Here is a 15,815-nt window from a genome sequence, read left to right as displayed (position 1 = left end):
TCGGCTGATGTAGTCACTGTGTCCAGGATGATCACAGTTCAGAGCTGCAAGAAAAAATGGACAATAAAAGACGGAGTTTCAAGGAGTCAATGGAACACGTACACACACGTCATCAAGTGATCTTGAATGAAGGAGACATATTTGGCTCTCGTCTGTTACAGAGACTCAGAGAGTTGATTAGCAAATAAGTGAAGGATTTAAAATTTAATTTTAAAATGAGACAACACTGATAAAAGACCATACCTGTGCAGTGTGGTGTGGGTGCAGTCCATGTAGCATTGGCCTGACATTGAATAATTGATGTACCGTTGAGTAGAAAACCACTATTACACTCATACTGGATGACATCAGTATAGGTACGAGCAGTAGTGTTACGTTGTCCATCCACTGGTATACCAGGATCAGTACATTGTATAGGTGAACATACAGGAACACTGCCAGTCAACATACCAACACCATTATTACTAACATCAACTACACAACTACGAACCCGATCACCGCCAGTTAGCTCATAGCCAAGATCACAGACACCATCAAGTACCTCTGTGTAAAGTAGGTTGGCAGGAGTGGTTGGCGCACTACTACTACTACTACTTCCACTCCCACTTCCTGACATACTCCTCTGGTTGAAGTTAGGTACGGTTGGCACTTGGCATTGGACTGGTTTGCAACCACTGCTGCTGTTGCGCAAGTCACTGGACGCCGTTACCCAGTCGTATTGCTCGCTCTGCTGCGTGTTGGGAGTGTGAGCGCACTCATACGTCGCACTGAGCGTCGCGTTCTCACCCACGTAACCGTGATCGCAGGTAACCGTCACCAGGCTTCCGTAGGACACATCACTGCTGCTACTATTGGCGTGCAGGAGATCTGGCAACGCGCCGCACTCAACTACACTGCATGAAGGCAAAGGCCACACGTTGTAACTGCCATTAGCCTCGCAGGATATTTTCAGTGAGTACACACCCGGTTTGATTTCGTAGCCAAGGTTACACGTTGCCGTGACGATGTCACCAAACACGGCCACACTGGATGAGAGTATGGCATTGAGCAGCCTAGCTTGTGGGCATTGAACAACTACGAGAGGAGGAGATAAGTTCAACAGAAGTCAAAATGATTAACTCGAGACATCAAAGATAGATCGATGCTTCACCCAAGAAGACAGAAGAAATGCATCGGATCATGGAGAGTAAATGATACATAGAACATAAAAAGAGAAGAAAAAATGTTTCCGCTCGGGTTCGAACCGAGGACCTTGTGCGTGTGAAGCACACGTGATAACCACTACACTACGGAAACACACGATATAAGTAGACTTCATTTCATGCTAGTTAGTTCTGCAGCTCGGTCTTCTACGTTATCGCTCTCTCCCCATCTGTAGCTGTGAGCAACATGAAGGTAGAATTCTGCTCGAAATTTTTCAGAAACTTTTGCTATTCGGGCTGAAACAAATAGTTTTTTCTTCAGGATAACGTGGACACCATTTGTTCAGTTGGTTGGCAGGGCTCTACTTTTTCACAACAGGGTTCGTTCTCAAGCTTACTTTCACTACAGTACGGTCTGGTGCTGAAGAACTGGGGGGGGGGGGGGGGGGGGGGGAGAGTTGACCACTCTTATCTTCATGTAGAAGTGTCTCTAAAGTTGTTGTCTGATGATCGGCTAGTGTGTGAAACTCGGGGCAACAACACTTTCTTCGTCCTCTTCTTCTTGTTGTAGACATCTCTTTATAGCTGAGCCACCATGCACACACAGGCATCCTGTGCTTAGTAAGAAGTCTAGTCTGTTTGTTTTTTGGTGCTGCAGCACAAAATAGTTCCTGTGCTTTGGCCTGAGCACTAGCTGCAATCTGAGAACAATCAAAGGGGGTGGATGAGCCGGTGAATGAGGTACTCACTGTCACATCCTGGGTGAGGATGGGTGAACATGCCGTCATCTGAACATTGCGACTGGTTGGAACCGGGTCTGAGTTGATATCCCCGAATACAGGAGAACTCCACGGAGTCACTCCAATTATACACACTCGACAATGGCTGGAGAAGTGCCACGGACGCCTGGGGTAGCGCTGGCGCAGGACAAGTGATACCTGAGAACAACAGACGGAAAAAGAGCAGAGAAATTTGCAGCAAGTACTATTAGGAAGAGGTGCAAGTGGTGGGGATAAGTAGAACAGACAGACCCAGCAAAGTGGTTAGCAGCATCGCCGGAAGCAGTTTTCAATTGGTCCGATCGTACCCTAGTCTTTCATACAGTTTGTGTATAATATGGCGGGGACGTATGTCCTCCTCAGCAGCAAACGTGCATTGGTAGCTACAAAGTTGGTCCGGTGCTAACCTGACCAACCGGACCGCTTCCGGCGGGCTTGTTGTTGTTGTTTGTTTATTTAGAGTCGAAGAACAAACAGGCAAATTTGCCTAATTACATGATATCGACTAAAAAGGACTTGGTTAGACAATACCTCGGATACTAAATGCATTTTCCTGCTACCCACGGGGTACGTTTTATCAGTGATCCACTGTTCTTGTACTTCCATATTTATATTACACTCTTAAAACCAGGGGCAAAGTAGATATCAATATCTATTATCTACAACTCAACTTGGAGTCATGTTGCTGGTGTCACTGAGGGTCGGCCAAAGTGCGCATGTGGTGGAGGTGGAACTAGTTCACTGATGAACAGGCCGAACGCTTACCCCCGTATCATCAATCACAGTGGATACATGTACATGTACAAGAATGGTTCCTCACCTGTACAGACGGGAATGCTGCCATCCCAAGTGCGATTGTGTTGACATGTCAGACTGGAATCACTGGCGGCAGTCGTACGATAGCCACTCTCGCAGCGGTACGACACGGTTGTGCCGAAAGACGTTCCGCTACCATCACCACCCGCACCAGCAGCAACACTGTGAAGAGCGTGTGGTACGGACGGCAAGGCAGCACACTGGACCGGCGTGCAGCGTGTGATGTTCTCCGACCACGTGCCGTTTGCAAGACATGTGATCACTGTCATGGCAAAACCACCGGTCGCAGTCTCGTGGCCCGGCAGGCAGTGAATCGAGATGACGTCTTCATACACAAAACTGGTGGAGTTAGTAATGCTGATAGCATGTGTAACATTAGGGTAGAGCGGACATGAAACTCCTGGAGTTAAAGAAGACGAAAAAGAGCGAACAAAACACAGGTCTTCTGTTAGGAACAGAAAATTCGAGCAAACTGATCTGATCATTCTACTGTTCTGCAAAATACACAACCTCTTAGCAAAACGAAACACTGCTCGGTACCGGAATAAAATACACACCGGCTTTGCACAAGGCATGGATTTTAATTTTTACAGCAGAGCTGCACAAGTCCTACATATGACATAACTATTAGAAGCACGGTGGCAAAGACGGGTTCAGGTTGTAATACAAGATGACATCATCACACAATATGACGACGTCATCACTGCTAGCCTAAGATTACATCATCTCTGCTAGCGTATCTCCACAGTTTACATTGGTTCCTGCCATCTCAGTTCAAGTGCCACTTACTGACACAGCGAGGTGTTGTTCCACTAAAGTATCCGGGTTGATTAGTGTAGTGTGTGCATTGCTGTATTCCATCAGCACCGCCAGTATCACCGCCACCACCACCACCCGCAGCAGCAGTAGTATTGGTAGTCTGTAGCTCATAGCCCTGATCACATGACCAGACTATGCTCTCGTTGTAATGGAGAACGGTACGATTAGAGTAGTCATGGTAAGCATTGGAGGCCGTCGGCAGAGACGAGATGTTACACTCAACGGCTAATCAAGAAATACCACACGCAAATCCAAGCACACAATATGGACATATTGCAATTTGAGTGTTAAAGACCAGACAAACGCCAGACGGCTCTCAGAAACAGTACCCCACTGAAGCTTTCCCTCTACAGCACATGGGACTGGAAGAGCTGTGTGCTTTGAGAAGAAAGCTTTACTGCCATGCTGTCTGTCATGTTATGGCTCAAGGAATCCACAATATTGATGAAAAAGATTTCTAGCTAGTCTTTGAGAAACGCACAAACAATAACGATGTACAGTTGTGCTCGGTGAAACCCGACCTAGAGTGCATATTTGGCGCCCTCAACTTGCACGGCCCTTGACGCCCACTCCCCTGGAAGTGGGAAGGATGCGGCTGGACGTTCGTACTCATGAACAAATACGATGATGTAATCAGAACTGGTCCAGGACGTCAGTTTTGCACTTTGGGTCGGATTTCAGCGAGCGCAACTGCAGCATGCCTAACCTTGACATGTTGGTGGTGGATTAGTCCAGTTGTGAGTTTGAGAACAAGTAGTGTTGTTTGCACCAATCAGATAGTGACCAACATCACACACATAGCTGTATACGTGGCCATAGTCAAACGACGCGGTAGAGGTGGGCAAGGGCGTTGGAGTTGCTGCAGTGCTTGGTGGTGTGTGCGCTGGAATGGCTGGAGCTGCGCAAGTAACTCCTGAAAAAACGCAAACAAAGAAAACATCAACACTACCCATCTATTTTACTCATATCGAAGGACCTTTCACTCAATTGAGCTTTGAACATCACGGGCTGCAATCTCACTGACATACGAGTATAACCCTGCTTCTGACGGAGAAGCAAACCAACTATGCATCTGGACAAGAAACAAGCCAGCTACCTTTCACAGTCCGATGAAACCAGTCAAGGCAGCATCGCAGGCACTACTCAGAGGTACATCACTCCCCACTCGAGGAAAAACAAAAAAAAAACTTACGTTTGCAAACTGGAAACTCATCACTCCAGGTTTTGTTCGCCTGACAAACCAGTGTGCTGCTTTGACTGCTTGCAATCTCGTATCCATCATCACAAGAGAACGAGACCATGTCACCGAACGAGTTACCCTCATTGACCAGGGTCCTGCCATTATCAGGTACAGGGCTGATCGGGCATTTCACCCGGGTGCAAACCGGGTCGGTCCCCGACCATGTACCATCAGACATGCAGGTCCGGGTCAGATTGCCCGCTGTACGCACATACCCCGGGCTACATGCACCCGGCGCTGAGTCTTCGTACACCTGAGCATCTGTGTCGTTGAGCCACACGCCATTGGCGATGGCCGCCAGGGATGGACACACTACCCGTGAGCAATCCGGGACAACACTGGACCAGCGCATGTCATGCTGGCAGGTAGCATTGTACGCACGCCAAGGCCACAGCCAGTCAAAACCGGGCAAGCAGCGGAACGAATGAACACTCCCAAACGTGTTGCCCGCCCCGGAGCGTACTGTGTTGGCGCCGCCCATCGGCGCAGATCCGTTGCACGCCGTACGCCGGCAGTTGGGCATGTATGCTGGCTCCCATTGTCCGCGCCGACACACGGCCTTGGTGTTTGCGCTTTCAAAGCCCGCATGGCAGCTCGTCAGGATGACGTCAGACTCGCGCAGAACAATATCCGGAACAAAGTCGCCGCGCGATGTCAGAGTCTCGGCGTCGGCTGGCGTGGAGAAGTTTGTGTCACACGTGTACGCTGTGGTAGCAACAACAAACGAAACAGACACACAGGAGAAGGACAATGTGATGGACATGCTGGACAAGCCGGAGAATGCCAATGTGCAAAGCAAACAACACACATGGTGGGTCTAGGTGGCCATGAAGTCGAGACCCTAGGTCGGCGGAGCTCCCTAAACCTCACCACCACTGCCACGATTCAGGTTGTGCATGCTTCCCCTAGCTGCATCTCATGTTTGGCATTTAAGTGGTCTTTGTAAAAAAACAAAAAAACAAAAAACACACACACACATGACAACTGGACAGCAACAAAGCGAAGCGGGACAATAATTGCTCTTCCATTCATTTTCAAGTAGAATGTCTGTGATCTATTTGTGCCGTGCGTGGTCTTAGCTAACACAACAGCAGTAGTAGGCTGGGCATGGCTACACATTCAAGACAACCACAATGAACACTTGAGAGACACGTTTAAGTCCAAGTACTGAAAAATCAGAATGAAAACGAATGCATCAGTTTATGGACCCGTTCGCGTACCAATGCACTTGGGTGGTGATGGTGACGACCAGTTACCATTCTGTGTACAAGTCAGTGTGGTGCTTCCCATGGCGTAGTAGCCCGTGATGCACTCATACGTGATGTTATGCTGCCATGTGTAGATGTCACCGTGACGTAGGGCGTTAGGCGTGTGTCCAGGGTTGGGACACGTCACGACTGCACAGGAAAACAACACACAACATACACGTGCAGACGAGGACGATTGTGAAACGGAACGGACTTCTACTTGAAGAAGTATAATGACGGAATGCTGGGCTCTTCACCTTCTCCTAGTAAGATGGAGGTGTACACAGGAGAGAGAGCAAAAGAACAGGTTCAACAGCATGGTGCACAAATAGGGCCAAAAAATGTGGCAATGTGATAGGGCGCTAATACAGCTCTGCGCCAAATGAAATATGCTGGCCATAAAATTAGTGAGCAGAGAGGAATAGAACACTTCGAAAGAGCACACATTCCAGTTTCTTTAACTATAGCAGAAAGGTTATGGAATAGCGCAAAGGAATATTTGACGAGTTGTAAATTCCACAAAACAAGGCCTCACATAACAACCACGGGATCCTAGCCTTAGTCATCTGATGATCTCAATACTGCTCACTGGAAGATTGCACAACATAATACCTGGCCGTACCTGTACAGTAAGGTGTTGGTGAACTCCAGAATCCTGTATGTAAGCAAGTGTGTGATACATTACCCACCAGTCTATACCCTTGTACACATGCATAGTTGACTTCAGTCAGGTAGTCTACACTCAATAAAGATGATGTCACGTTCAGTGAACGTAGAGTGTGAGCCGCTAGACTGGGTAGCAAACACTGAACGACTGTAAGCAAACACGAGAAGAGAGCATACAAGTAACACAGTTTAAGAAAAGTCGTAGCAGTCAGTCGAGCACTCTTGGGCAAGTTCAAGACGAGCCACACAAACAGAATGAACAACACATTGAGCATGTCGGAGAGATCTTGGAAATGAAATATTCCATATCAGCAACAGTTCATGTGGTCATGAACTCTTCACATCAGCATAAAAGTATTATACATCAAATGTGTGAACAAATTTCATGGTTCGCTTGAGACTCGGTTAGAATGAATTTTCAGCATCTGTAGGAACGCCACCACTCTGCAAGGCTCTATGGCGCAGATGCAGCTCCTACAGCGGTGGGAGGTGAGTAGATAAGCCCAACAGCAAAGTGTAAAATCAGGGTGTATATCCAAACAATAAGAACACGGGCAGTTCAAACCATCCCCGACGTCCACGGCCATAGAGAGATAACCAACCGGCTACAGAGCTCTGCCCTCACTTACTTGAACACTGCGTTTCAGTTCCATTCCATTGGCCATTTTCACCACACACACGAACACCAGACCCGGACTGCGTGTAACCAACATCACAGCTGAACCGAGTCACTGAACTGTAGCTGAAATTGCCATCGTTCAAGTCCGCAGCACCGTCAGCGGGTGCATTGAGAGAAGGACATTCGATAAGAGTACAACTGAGAGGATCACCCGTCCAGTTACCAGAATCTGAACACATTATGTCGGTGGATCCCGACACACTTGTGTAACCTGTTCTGCAGGCATACTGAACCACACTGCTGTACGTTCTTGAGGTGTAGGATGCAACCGCATTTTCTCCACTGGGTGGACTGCCACAGGAAATAATGGTACAGTTTGGAAAGGATGAATTCCATGTTTGATTGTGTTGGCATAAAACTGAGAGTTCATCACTCGTTTCATATCCCACATCACATTGAAAACGTATCACACTTGTTACTGTGTTGTTTCTACTAGTGCTGCTACGATGTGCATTGCTATTGTCTACCATTGGACACTGTTTAGGAACACAGCTTGGTGTGGAGCTGTTCCAGGAACCATCAGCTTGACAGAACAACACACTGTTGCCCACCAGATCAAAGCCAACAGGACAATGGAACATCACAGATCTATTGTAGAAATGTTCATCTCCATGTCGGCTGATGTAGTCACTGTGTCCAGGATGATCACAGTTCCGGGCTGTAGACAGAAAAGAAGTATACGAAAGGAATTACAGCGACAGTACGCCTTAACCTGCTAGACTTCCCACTGCCTACGATAGTACATAAGAGGCGCGCAAAGGAAAGGAATGGCTTGTTTGTTGTCACTCAAAGTTTCCTGGTTTGAAAACCAATCATCAGACAATGGCTGTTCAGCCATGAAACTCTGAGATACAGAAAATACGAGCCCTTATGCGCAATGAAAGGGAGTTTGATGAGATTACCCAGTGCAGCTTGCTATTACTTCAATAACGAGCACTACGTCGATGCCCAGAGGCGAGTCAGGTACATGTATACGTATTTAGGCCAAGGCTGATGTACCAGAGTAGACGAGCAATTTTGGATAAGTCCTGAGACTCGGAGAAATGTATGGGAAGTCCACCAACACATTTTTTTAAAGTGGTAAATATCACAGATCTGTGTAGACGAAACAAATGTAGGCTACCTACCTTGACCGGTTGTCAGATTCAGGTCGTAAGCGGTGCAGGTGGGGGCAAGGTGGGGAGGGGGGGGGGGGGGAGGGGGGGGGCAATACATCAGATCCACTAGTAAGAGAGAGAAGAGGCTCATCAGGATTCAGGGAGGCCTAAGGCTTACCTGTGCAGTGAGGTGTGGGTGCAGTCCATGAAGCATTGGCCTGGCATTGAATAATTGATGTACCATTGAGTAGAAAACCACTATTACACTCATACTGGATGACATCAGTATAGCTACGAGCAGTAGTGTTACGTTGTCCATCCACTGGTATACCAGGATCAGTACATTGTACAGGTGAACATACAGGAACATTGCCAGTCAACATACCAACACCATTATTACTAACATCAACTACACAACTACGAACAACATCACCACCGGTTAGCTCATGACCAGGGACACAATCCCCTCCAACAGTATCACCATAGGTAGCAGTGCTCATGTGGGCAATGTAGTCAAAGTTAGCAACGCTTGGCACCAAACACTGCACCGGACTACAACCATCTTGTCGGATATCGAGCCCCTGGGCTACCCACGCGTACGGTATGGTGGCATTCGATGCGTTCAAGAAGTTGCAACCGAATGTGCTCTGAAGTGTACGGTTTGCGCCCACAAAGCCGTGGTTGCATGTTAATTGCATAACTGCATTGAACGACGCGTCAGTGTCCAAAGTGAATGCGTTGGTGAGGTTGCGGAGGGCAGAGCACGTCACAGGTACACACTCTGGCAAGGTTGCAGCGGAGTAGGTGCCATTCTCCAAGCATGTGAACGCTGCAGAGTACACACCACTGGTTACATGGTAACCTACATCGCATTGCAGTGTGATGTTATCACCGTATGAACCCTGGTTGGATGAGAGTATGCCGTTCTGAGCAGTGATCGGAGGGCACTGAACAACTGCAGAACAGAGAACAAGAACAAATCAAACACTTTCAGCTATAATGCTGCAGGGGATATGCTATGATGCCAAATCTGTCTTACGTATTACGGCAGCTAGCTGAGTGGCAAAACGCCCATTTACGGTTAAAGTGTGAGCAGAAAATTTCCCAGCCAGAAGCCCTTTATTTAATATGTAGAAGAACTTTGGGCGGCAGACATACTATGTGACGTGCATTTTCATAAGCTCTATATTAAATGCTACAATTACAGACACCATCTCACACAGTACAACACCGTGCTTCAGCGAAACAGAGGCAGAGTTGGGGACGTGGTGAATGAGTTCTGTCAAGCCGAGGCCATGGTGGATTCTAACAGTCCACACTCGTTTCTCCACATCCTCATCAAAATCTCACTGATCCTCCCTCCCCACAGTCATAATACAAGATGATAGCCCATGCCTCACGGCAGACATCCATGCACGACATGTATACATACCCTGGCATCCTGGATGATCATTATTAAATTGGCCGTCGTCCGAGCACCTTCCAGCGGTTGCACCCGCCATCAGACGGTGTCCAGTATCACAGTTATAGGTGATCTGGTCACCCCAGTCATACACAGACAGTGCTGGATGAACTAGGGAATGAGCTGGCAGTGCTGCAGGACTGCATGTTATTCCTGGAGAACCACACACAACGAGAATGGGAAGGAAAAAGGATGGTGTGAGTGGGAAATTGTCCACAGCTGTTCATAATGTGTACACATGATGCTAGTAGGCTAAAGTAGCCGGGGAAGCATAGTTTACAGTGCTGCTCAACGGAATCGAATGAAGCAAGTCAATGTCATGCCGGGCGCTGTACAACTCAAGATCTGTGAACACTGGGGTGTGAGACGAAGCCGGATGAAAACTTGACTGAAGCGAACTGATTTCATTGAGCAGCAGAGTACATATACATGCAGTGGAGTCATCAAAGACTTAGGAGCAGTCGGTGAGAGTGCACAGAGGAGTAAACAACACAGCTACTAGTATACCACACATCGCGCCCCATCTGACTCGGTACTGTACAACAGAATATCCTGTACCGCCCGCTAATAGTGACAACACACTGCACATACTTCTTGGAACTCACTGCATGCGTGGACTTACTCGTGCAAGTAGGGACTGTACCACTCCATGTCTTGTCGTCCTGGCAACTAATCATGGCCGACCCAGACGTCATTTCGTAACCAGGTAGACAGGTGTAGATGATATTGCTGCCAAAGGTGGATGCATTCCCTTGCCAATCGGCATTGGAAACATTCGGAATGGCTCCACAGTTGATGATTGCACACGAGGCTGTTTCCAGCGACCAGTTTCCCGTCGGCTGGCATGTAGAATTAGAGCTTGCCACACCGCCGGTGAGCTCGTGGCCAGGAAGGCAGCGTACCGTGACAACGTCCTGGAATGCAGGACTTGGTAATGCTGGTTCAACCAGTCCATTGGGTACACTTACAAACACCGGACACTCCACTCCTGCACACAGGAATGTAGAAGAGAGACAGGGCAGGATGCATACATAAACCGAAAGGAATGTGCAGGTGGCAAGAAAATCGAATGAAGTCAATCATTGGACAGCGCAACCTTTCAGTGACGATTGCATTGTGAGAAATTCTTACAACACAATGAAAACAGTATCTTTATCTATCAAAGACGAACACACATCACTTGTGCAGACCAAAACCTGAGCAGTGAGACATGGAGATGTGAACAGAAGGAGCAAACTCACGTGTACAGTTTGGTGCTGAGCCATCCCAGTATCCAGGCTGATTGACGCTGTGTACGCAACGCTGTGACCAGTCTTCTCCGTCGCGGCCATCGCCGCCGTCGTCATCGTTGGTAACGGTAGACAGCTGATAGCCAGCATCACACGACCAGGTGACTGTCTGGTTGTACGACAATGCCGTCCTAGCAGTGGTGGTGTTGATAGTGGTGTTTGCCATGCTATGCTCACCGTTAGGAATAGCAGGCAGTGAGGAGATGTCACACTGCACACCTACGACACACACATTTGCACAGCGCAGAAGCAAGTACCAGTACAGCCAATGAGCCAGTTATTCGGCAACAACAAGAGACAAATTTGTCGGGAAAGTTGAAAATTGACGGAAATGAAAATTCGCTACATTGTTTCTATCCCAAGCCATGTACCATGAGTTCTTTTTACGGAGGGAGTGAAATGCAAGTGCAATGGCGGCTTAGAATAAACGACAAAGGAGAGATACTGGAGAGATACTGCTGGAGGCAATGTCACATCTAAGGTGAATGGAGATACTTGTAGGCCATAATAGCATTGTAGCAGCTGAGATGTTCGCACAGTACCTTGACAAATTGGTGGTGGATTAGTCCAGTTGTGAGTTTGAGAACAAGTAGTGTTGTTTGCACCAATCAGATAGTGACCAACATCACACACATAGCTGTACACGTGACCATAGATGTACATGATACCAGATGCTGAAGATGTCGTTGACACAGCTGTTGGCTGCATGCCGGAATACAGCGGGGTTGGTGGACTTGGGCACAGGATTTCTACACATGGACAGTAAGAAGAGAACATGGCAAGGTGGTAGCTGCAGTATCGCGCATCCTTGCAGCTAGCAAACACAGACCATGGGGAAAATGCAGATCCATGGCATATACCCGTAGCCGTGGTAGTAAATCCGTGCTTATTCCTGTAGAAGCCGATGTCAGTGCTAGGCTTGCATTCAAGTCTGGCTTGTATTCAAACCAGGTACTTCTTTGTATGTCAACACTGAAACTAGGCTTATTTGTAGCCTCAATAGTCTTGTCGCATTTTGTCCCCCCCTCCCCCCCCCCCTCCCCGAAAGAATTTATCATATTTCAGCTTGAGTTTGTTGTGTTTGGGATGGTCTAAACCATGTCATCTTTCAGCAGGGTAGCAATAAGTGATATTCTCTCACTCGCACCATGCAATCAGTCAAAGCGCAATAACTTACGTTGACAGGCGGGGAAAGACCCGTTCCATTGTTCACTGGCTTGGCACGTCAACACACCACTTTGGTTGGTGCCCAGTTCGTAACCCTCGTCACAGCTGAACCGCACAGTGTCACCAAAACGATTGCCATCGTAAGCGTCAATGCGCCCGTTCTGTGGCGGAATGGCGGGGGAGCATGAACGTCTAACGCATACAGGATCTGCTCCAGACCATGTTTCATCCGCTATGCATGTCCGGGTCAAGTTGCCAGAGACAAGCTCGTGTCCAACACTGCACACACCGACCAGAGTATCTTCGAACACACGGTCCGCAGTGGCATTCAACCAGACTCCGTTATTGATCGCGTCCAGGCTTTCACACTGAACTCGAACACAGTCTGGTGCTATGGTCGACCAGGTCATGTCATGCTGGCAGGTAATGTTGAGCACGGGGAAAGGCCAACTCCAGCGATACCCGGCCAGGCACGTATAGGAATGTGTGCTACCGTAGGTGTTACTGCTGCCGGTTCTCAGCGTGTTGTTGCCACCCAGAGGGGCTGAACCGTTGCACTGCGTCTCCTGGCAGTCGGGCATGAAGCCAGGCACCCAGCGGCTGGCTCGGCACACCGACGACTGAGCGTTGCTACTCTCGTAACCGTTGTGGCACAGCGACAGAATGACGTCACTCTCGTACAGCGCCATATTTGGCATGAAGGAACCGCGGGATGTGACCGTTGTTGCGTGGAGCGGACTGGAGAAGTTCGTGTCGCACATGTAAGCTGCAGAGAGCAAACACAGAACAGGCATGGCAGGACCGTGTAAGTATGGTGATGGCATCAAGTTCAATCCTGCGCTGGCTACAGCCCCAATTCACCACACATGCTAAGCAATGGGTGGAAGGTATGGTGCACATACGACGCACATGCCATGGCCTCCTTAGACAGATCACAGATGAAAAGCAACAAAGTTCTTCCCTAGGTGTAGTTTGCAACTTCCATTATTTTCGGAGTATAAGCAGCTTTAACTACGATGGTCTAATGAACCGTGAAATACATGGTGGATGTCTGTATTTCGTAACAAAAAAATCTGAGTGCAGCGTGCACTTCAGTGCGGCTTATACTCCGGAAAATATGGTACATACAAACTGCAGATACTAGTATTCCCAAGTCCTGCTCCACTGTACTCACCTATACAAGATGGAGGCAGTGCCGACCAGTTGCCGTGCTGGGTGCAGGTCAGCGTCGTCTCTCCGTCGGCATAGAAACCGTTCAAACATTCGTACGCGACGCTGTGCGACCATTTGAATGCGTTGCCGTGACGGAGGGCGTTGGTAACATGATCTGGTTGGGGACAGGTTATCACTGTAGTCGAGTAGAGCAGGGAGAAATCAAATTAATTTTAGTGTATGCAGGGCCATCAGAATGTACAGTCAACTTCGCTTATAACGACTGCGGATATAACGACAATTCGCGAATAACGACAGAATTTCCATGCCCAGAACAAAGTCCCGTCTAACTGTAATACATAATGAGACTTCGGGTACAAAGACACTTCGCGAATAAGGGCACGTTTCTGCTGCCCCGCCGAGTGTCGTTATACGCAAAGTTGACAGTGTATGTATTCCACATTGGCGCAGAGATGCAGGGTTGGATTTCACCTTACACCACTGTACTGCATGCACACATTCAGTGGTGATATGTGAAATCCAACACGGCAAGCTTGTAAAGCTGAGACGCAAAGGTTGGTTTACACTTTGCAACACGGTAGCTTGGAAACACACACAGAGGAACCAGATATTAAACCAAGTTGTAGCTGCATGCCTGCACTTACCTGTACAATAAGGTGCTGGTGAACTCCAGAATCCTGTATGTAAGCAAGTGTGTGATGCATTACCCACCAGCCTATACCCTTGTACACATGTATAGTTGACTTCAGTCAGGTAGTCTACACTCAATGAAGATGATGTCATGTTCAGTGAACGTAGAGTGTGAGCCGGTAGACTGGGTAGCAAACATTGCACGACTGCAAGCAAACACGAGAAACACAGCATAGAACAGTGCAAGCACAGAGTCACAAAGTGAACAAGCAACACAGTTTGAGAAGTCGTAGCAGCTAGTCGAGCTCTCTTGGGCAAAGTTCAAAATGAGCCACACAAACAGAATGAACAACACATTGAGCATGTCGGAGAGATCTTGGAAATGAAATATTCCATATCAGCAACAGTTCATGTGGTCATGAACTCTTCACATCAGCATAAAAGTATTATACATGAAATGTGTAAACAAATTCATGGTTTGCTTGAGACTCAGTTAGACTGAGCTGTCAGCATCCGTAGGAACGCCACCACCCTGCAAAGATCTAAGGTGCAGATGCAGCTCCTAAAGTGGTGACAGGCGAGTAGACCAGCCCACCACAGCAGCAAAGTGTAAAATCAGGGTGTATATCCAAACAATGAGACCACGGGCAGTGTAGTAAGCCATCCCCAGCATTGGGGCCATAGAGAGATAACCAACCGGCTACAGAGCTGTGCCCTGACTTACTTGAGCACAGCGTATCAGTTCCATTCCATTGGCCATTTTCACCACACACACGAACATCAGACCCGGACTGTGTGTAACCGACATCACAACTGAATCGAATCACTGAACTGTAGCTGAAATTGCCATCGTTCAAGTCCGCAGCACCGTTAGTGGGTGCATCGAGAGAAGGACATTCGATAAGAGTGCAACTGAGAGGATCACTCGTCCAGTTACCAGAATCTGAACATGTTATGTCGGTAGATCCCGACACACTTGTGTAACCTGCTCTGCAGGAATATTGAACCACACTGTTGTAAGTTGTCGAGGTGTAAGACGCGACCGCATTCTCTCCACTGGGTGGACTGCCACAGGAAATAATGGTACAGTTTGGAAAGGATGAATTCCATGTTTGATTGTGTTGGCATACAATTGAGAGTTCATCACTCGTTTCATATCCCACATCACATTGAAAACGTATCACACTTGTTACTGTGTTGTTTCTACTAGTGCTGCTACGATGTGCATTGCTATTGTCTACCACTGGACACTGTTTAGGAACACAGCTTGGTGTGGAGCTGTTCCAGGAACCATCAGCTTGACAGAGCAACACACTGTTGCCCACCAGATCAAAGCCGACAGGACAATGAAACATCACAGATCTATTGTAGAAATGTTCATCTCCATGTCGGCTGATGTAGTCACTGTGTCCAGGATGATCACAGTTCATAGCTGCAGGAAACGACACAAAAATCACAAAATCACCATCGAAAAGGACAAAGAAATGCAAATGATCAACCCACAAAATAGAGAACACAAAACTGAGGACAAGACTCCAAGCATGAATACATTTGCAATGTTGAAGCGGCTTCTAGCTTACCTGTACAGTGTGGTGTGGGTGCAGTCCAT

The 15,815-nt window shown here is 47.9% G+C and overlaps 2 protein-coding genes and 1 non-coding gene across 3 annotated transcripts; all 3 read right to left on the bottom strand.

Moving 5' to 3' along the window:
• Window positions 1-38: 38 nt before the first annotated feature.
• On the bottom strand, window positions 39-6,650 carry LOC135820086 (CUB and sushi domain-containing protein 1-like). Its single transcript, XM_065333393.1, has 9 exons — window positions 6,626-6,650; window positions 6,017-6,193; window positions 4,749-5,501; window positions 4,263-4,469; window positions 3,527-3,781; window positions 2,742-3,137; window positions 1,892-2,080; window positions 491-1,074; window positions 39-44 (listed from the first exon to the last, which is right to left on the bottom strand). Exons 1-9 carry the CDS (start codon window positions 6,648-6,650, stop codon window positions 39-41), a joined length of 2,592 nt encoding a protein of 863 aa, XP_065189465.1.
• On the bottom strand, window positions 1,224-1,296 carry Trnav-cac (transfer RNA valine (anticodon CAC)). The gene has a single exon. It is a non-coding gene; the product is annotated as a tRNA-Val (tRNA).
• Window positions 6,651-7,968: 1,318 nt separating the features above from the next.
• Window positions 7,969-15,815, bottom strand: LOC135820085 (sushi, von Willebrand factor type A, EGF and pentraxin domain-containing protein 1-like). The gene is made up of 10 exons (XM_065333391.1): window positions 15,787-15,815; window positions 14,339-14,412; window positions 13,578-13,751; window positions 12,414-13,169; window positions 11,779-11,985; window positions 11,189-11,455; window positions 10,570-10,935; window positions 9,918-10,100; window positions 8,848-9,440; window positions 7,969-8,046 (listed from the first exon to the last, which is right to left on the bottom strand). The coding sequence occupies exons 1-10, from the start codon at window positions 15,813-15,815 to the stop codon at window positions 7,969-7,971; spliced, it is 2,727 nt and encodes a 908-aa protein (XP_065189463.1).

The sequence above is a fragment of the Sycon ciliatum genome, chromosome 6 (assembly GCF_964019385.1).
Source record: "Sycon ciliatum chromosome 6, ocSycCili1.1, whole genome shotgun sequence".
Taxonomy (NCBI): Eukaryota; Metazoa; Porifera; class Calcarea; order Leucosolenida; family Sycettidae; genus Sycon; species Sycon ciliatum.
Note: the sequence above shows the minus strand (reverse complement) of the source record. Positions and strands in the feature narration are given on the sequence as shown.

Coding starts and splice junctions, on each gene's coding strand:
- LOC135820086 (XM_065333393.1), bottom strand. CDS start 6,650: ATGTTGTGCAATCTTCCAGTGAGCA. Junction 5,502..6,016: donor ATCACCACCCAAGTGCATTG/GTACGCGAACGG, acceptor TTGCTACCACAG/CGTACACGTGTGACACAAAC. Junction 4,470..4,748: donor TGAGTTTCCAGTTTGCAAAC/GTAAGTTTTTTT, acceptor GCGTTTTTTCAG/GAGTTACTTGCGCAGCTCCA.
- LOC135820085 (XM_065333391.1), bottom strand. CDS start 15,815: ATGGACTGCACCCACACCACACTGTACAG. Junction 13,752..14,338: donor TGACATCATCTTCATTGAGT/GTAGACTACCTG, acceptor ACTCGACTACAG/TGATAACCTGTCCCCAACCA. Junction 11,986..12,413: donor GTCTTTCCCCGCCTGTCAAC/GTAAGTTATTGC, acceptor GTCCATGTGTAG/AAATCCTGTGCCCAAGTCCA.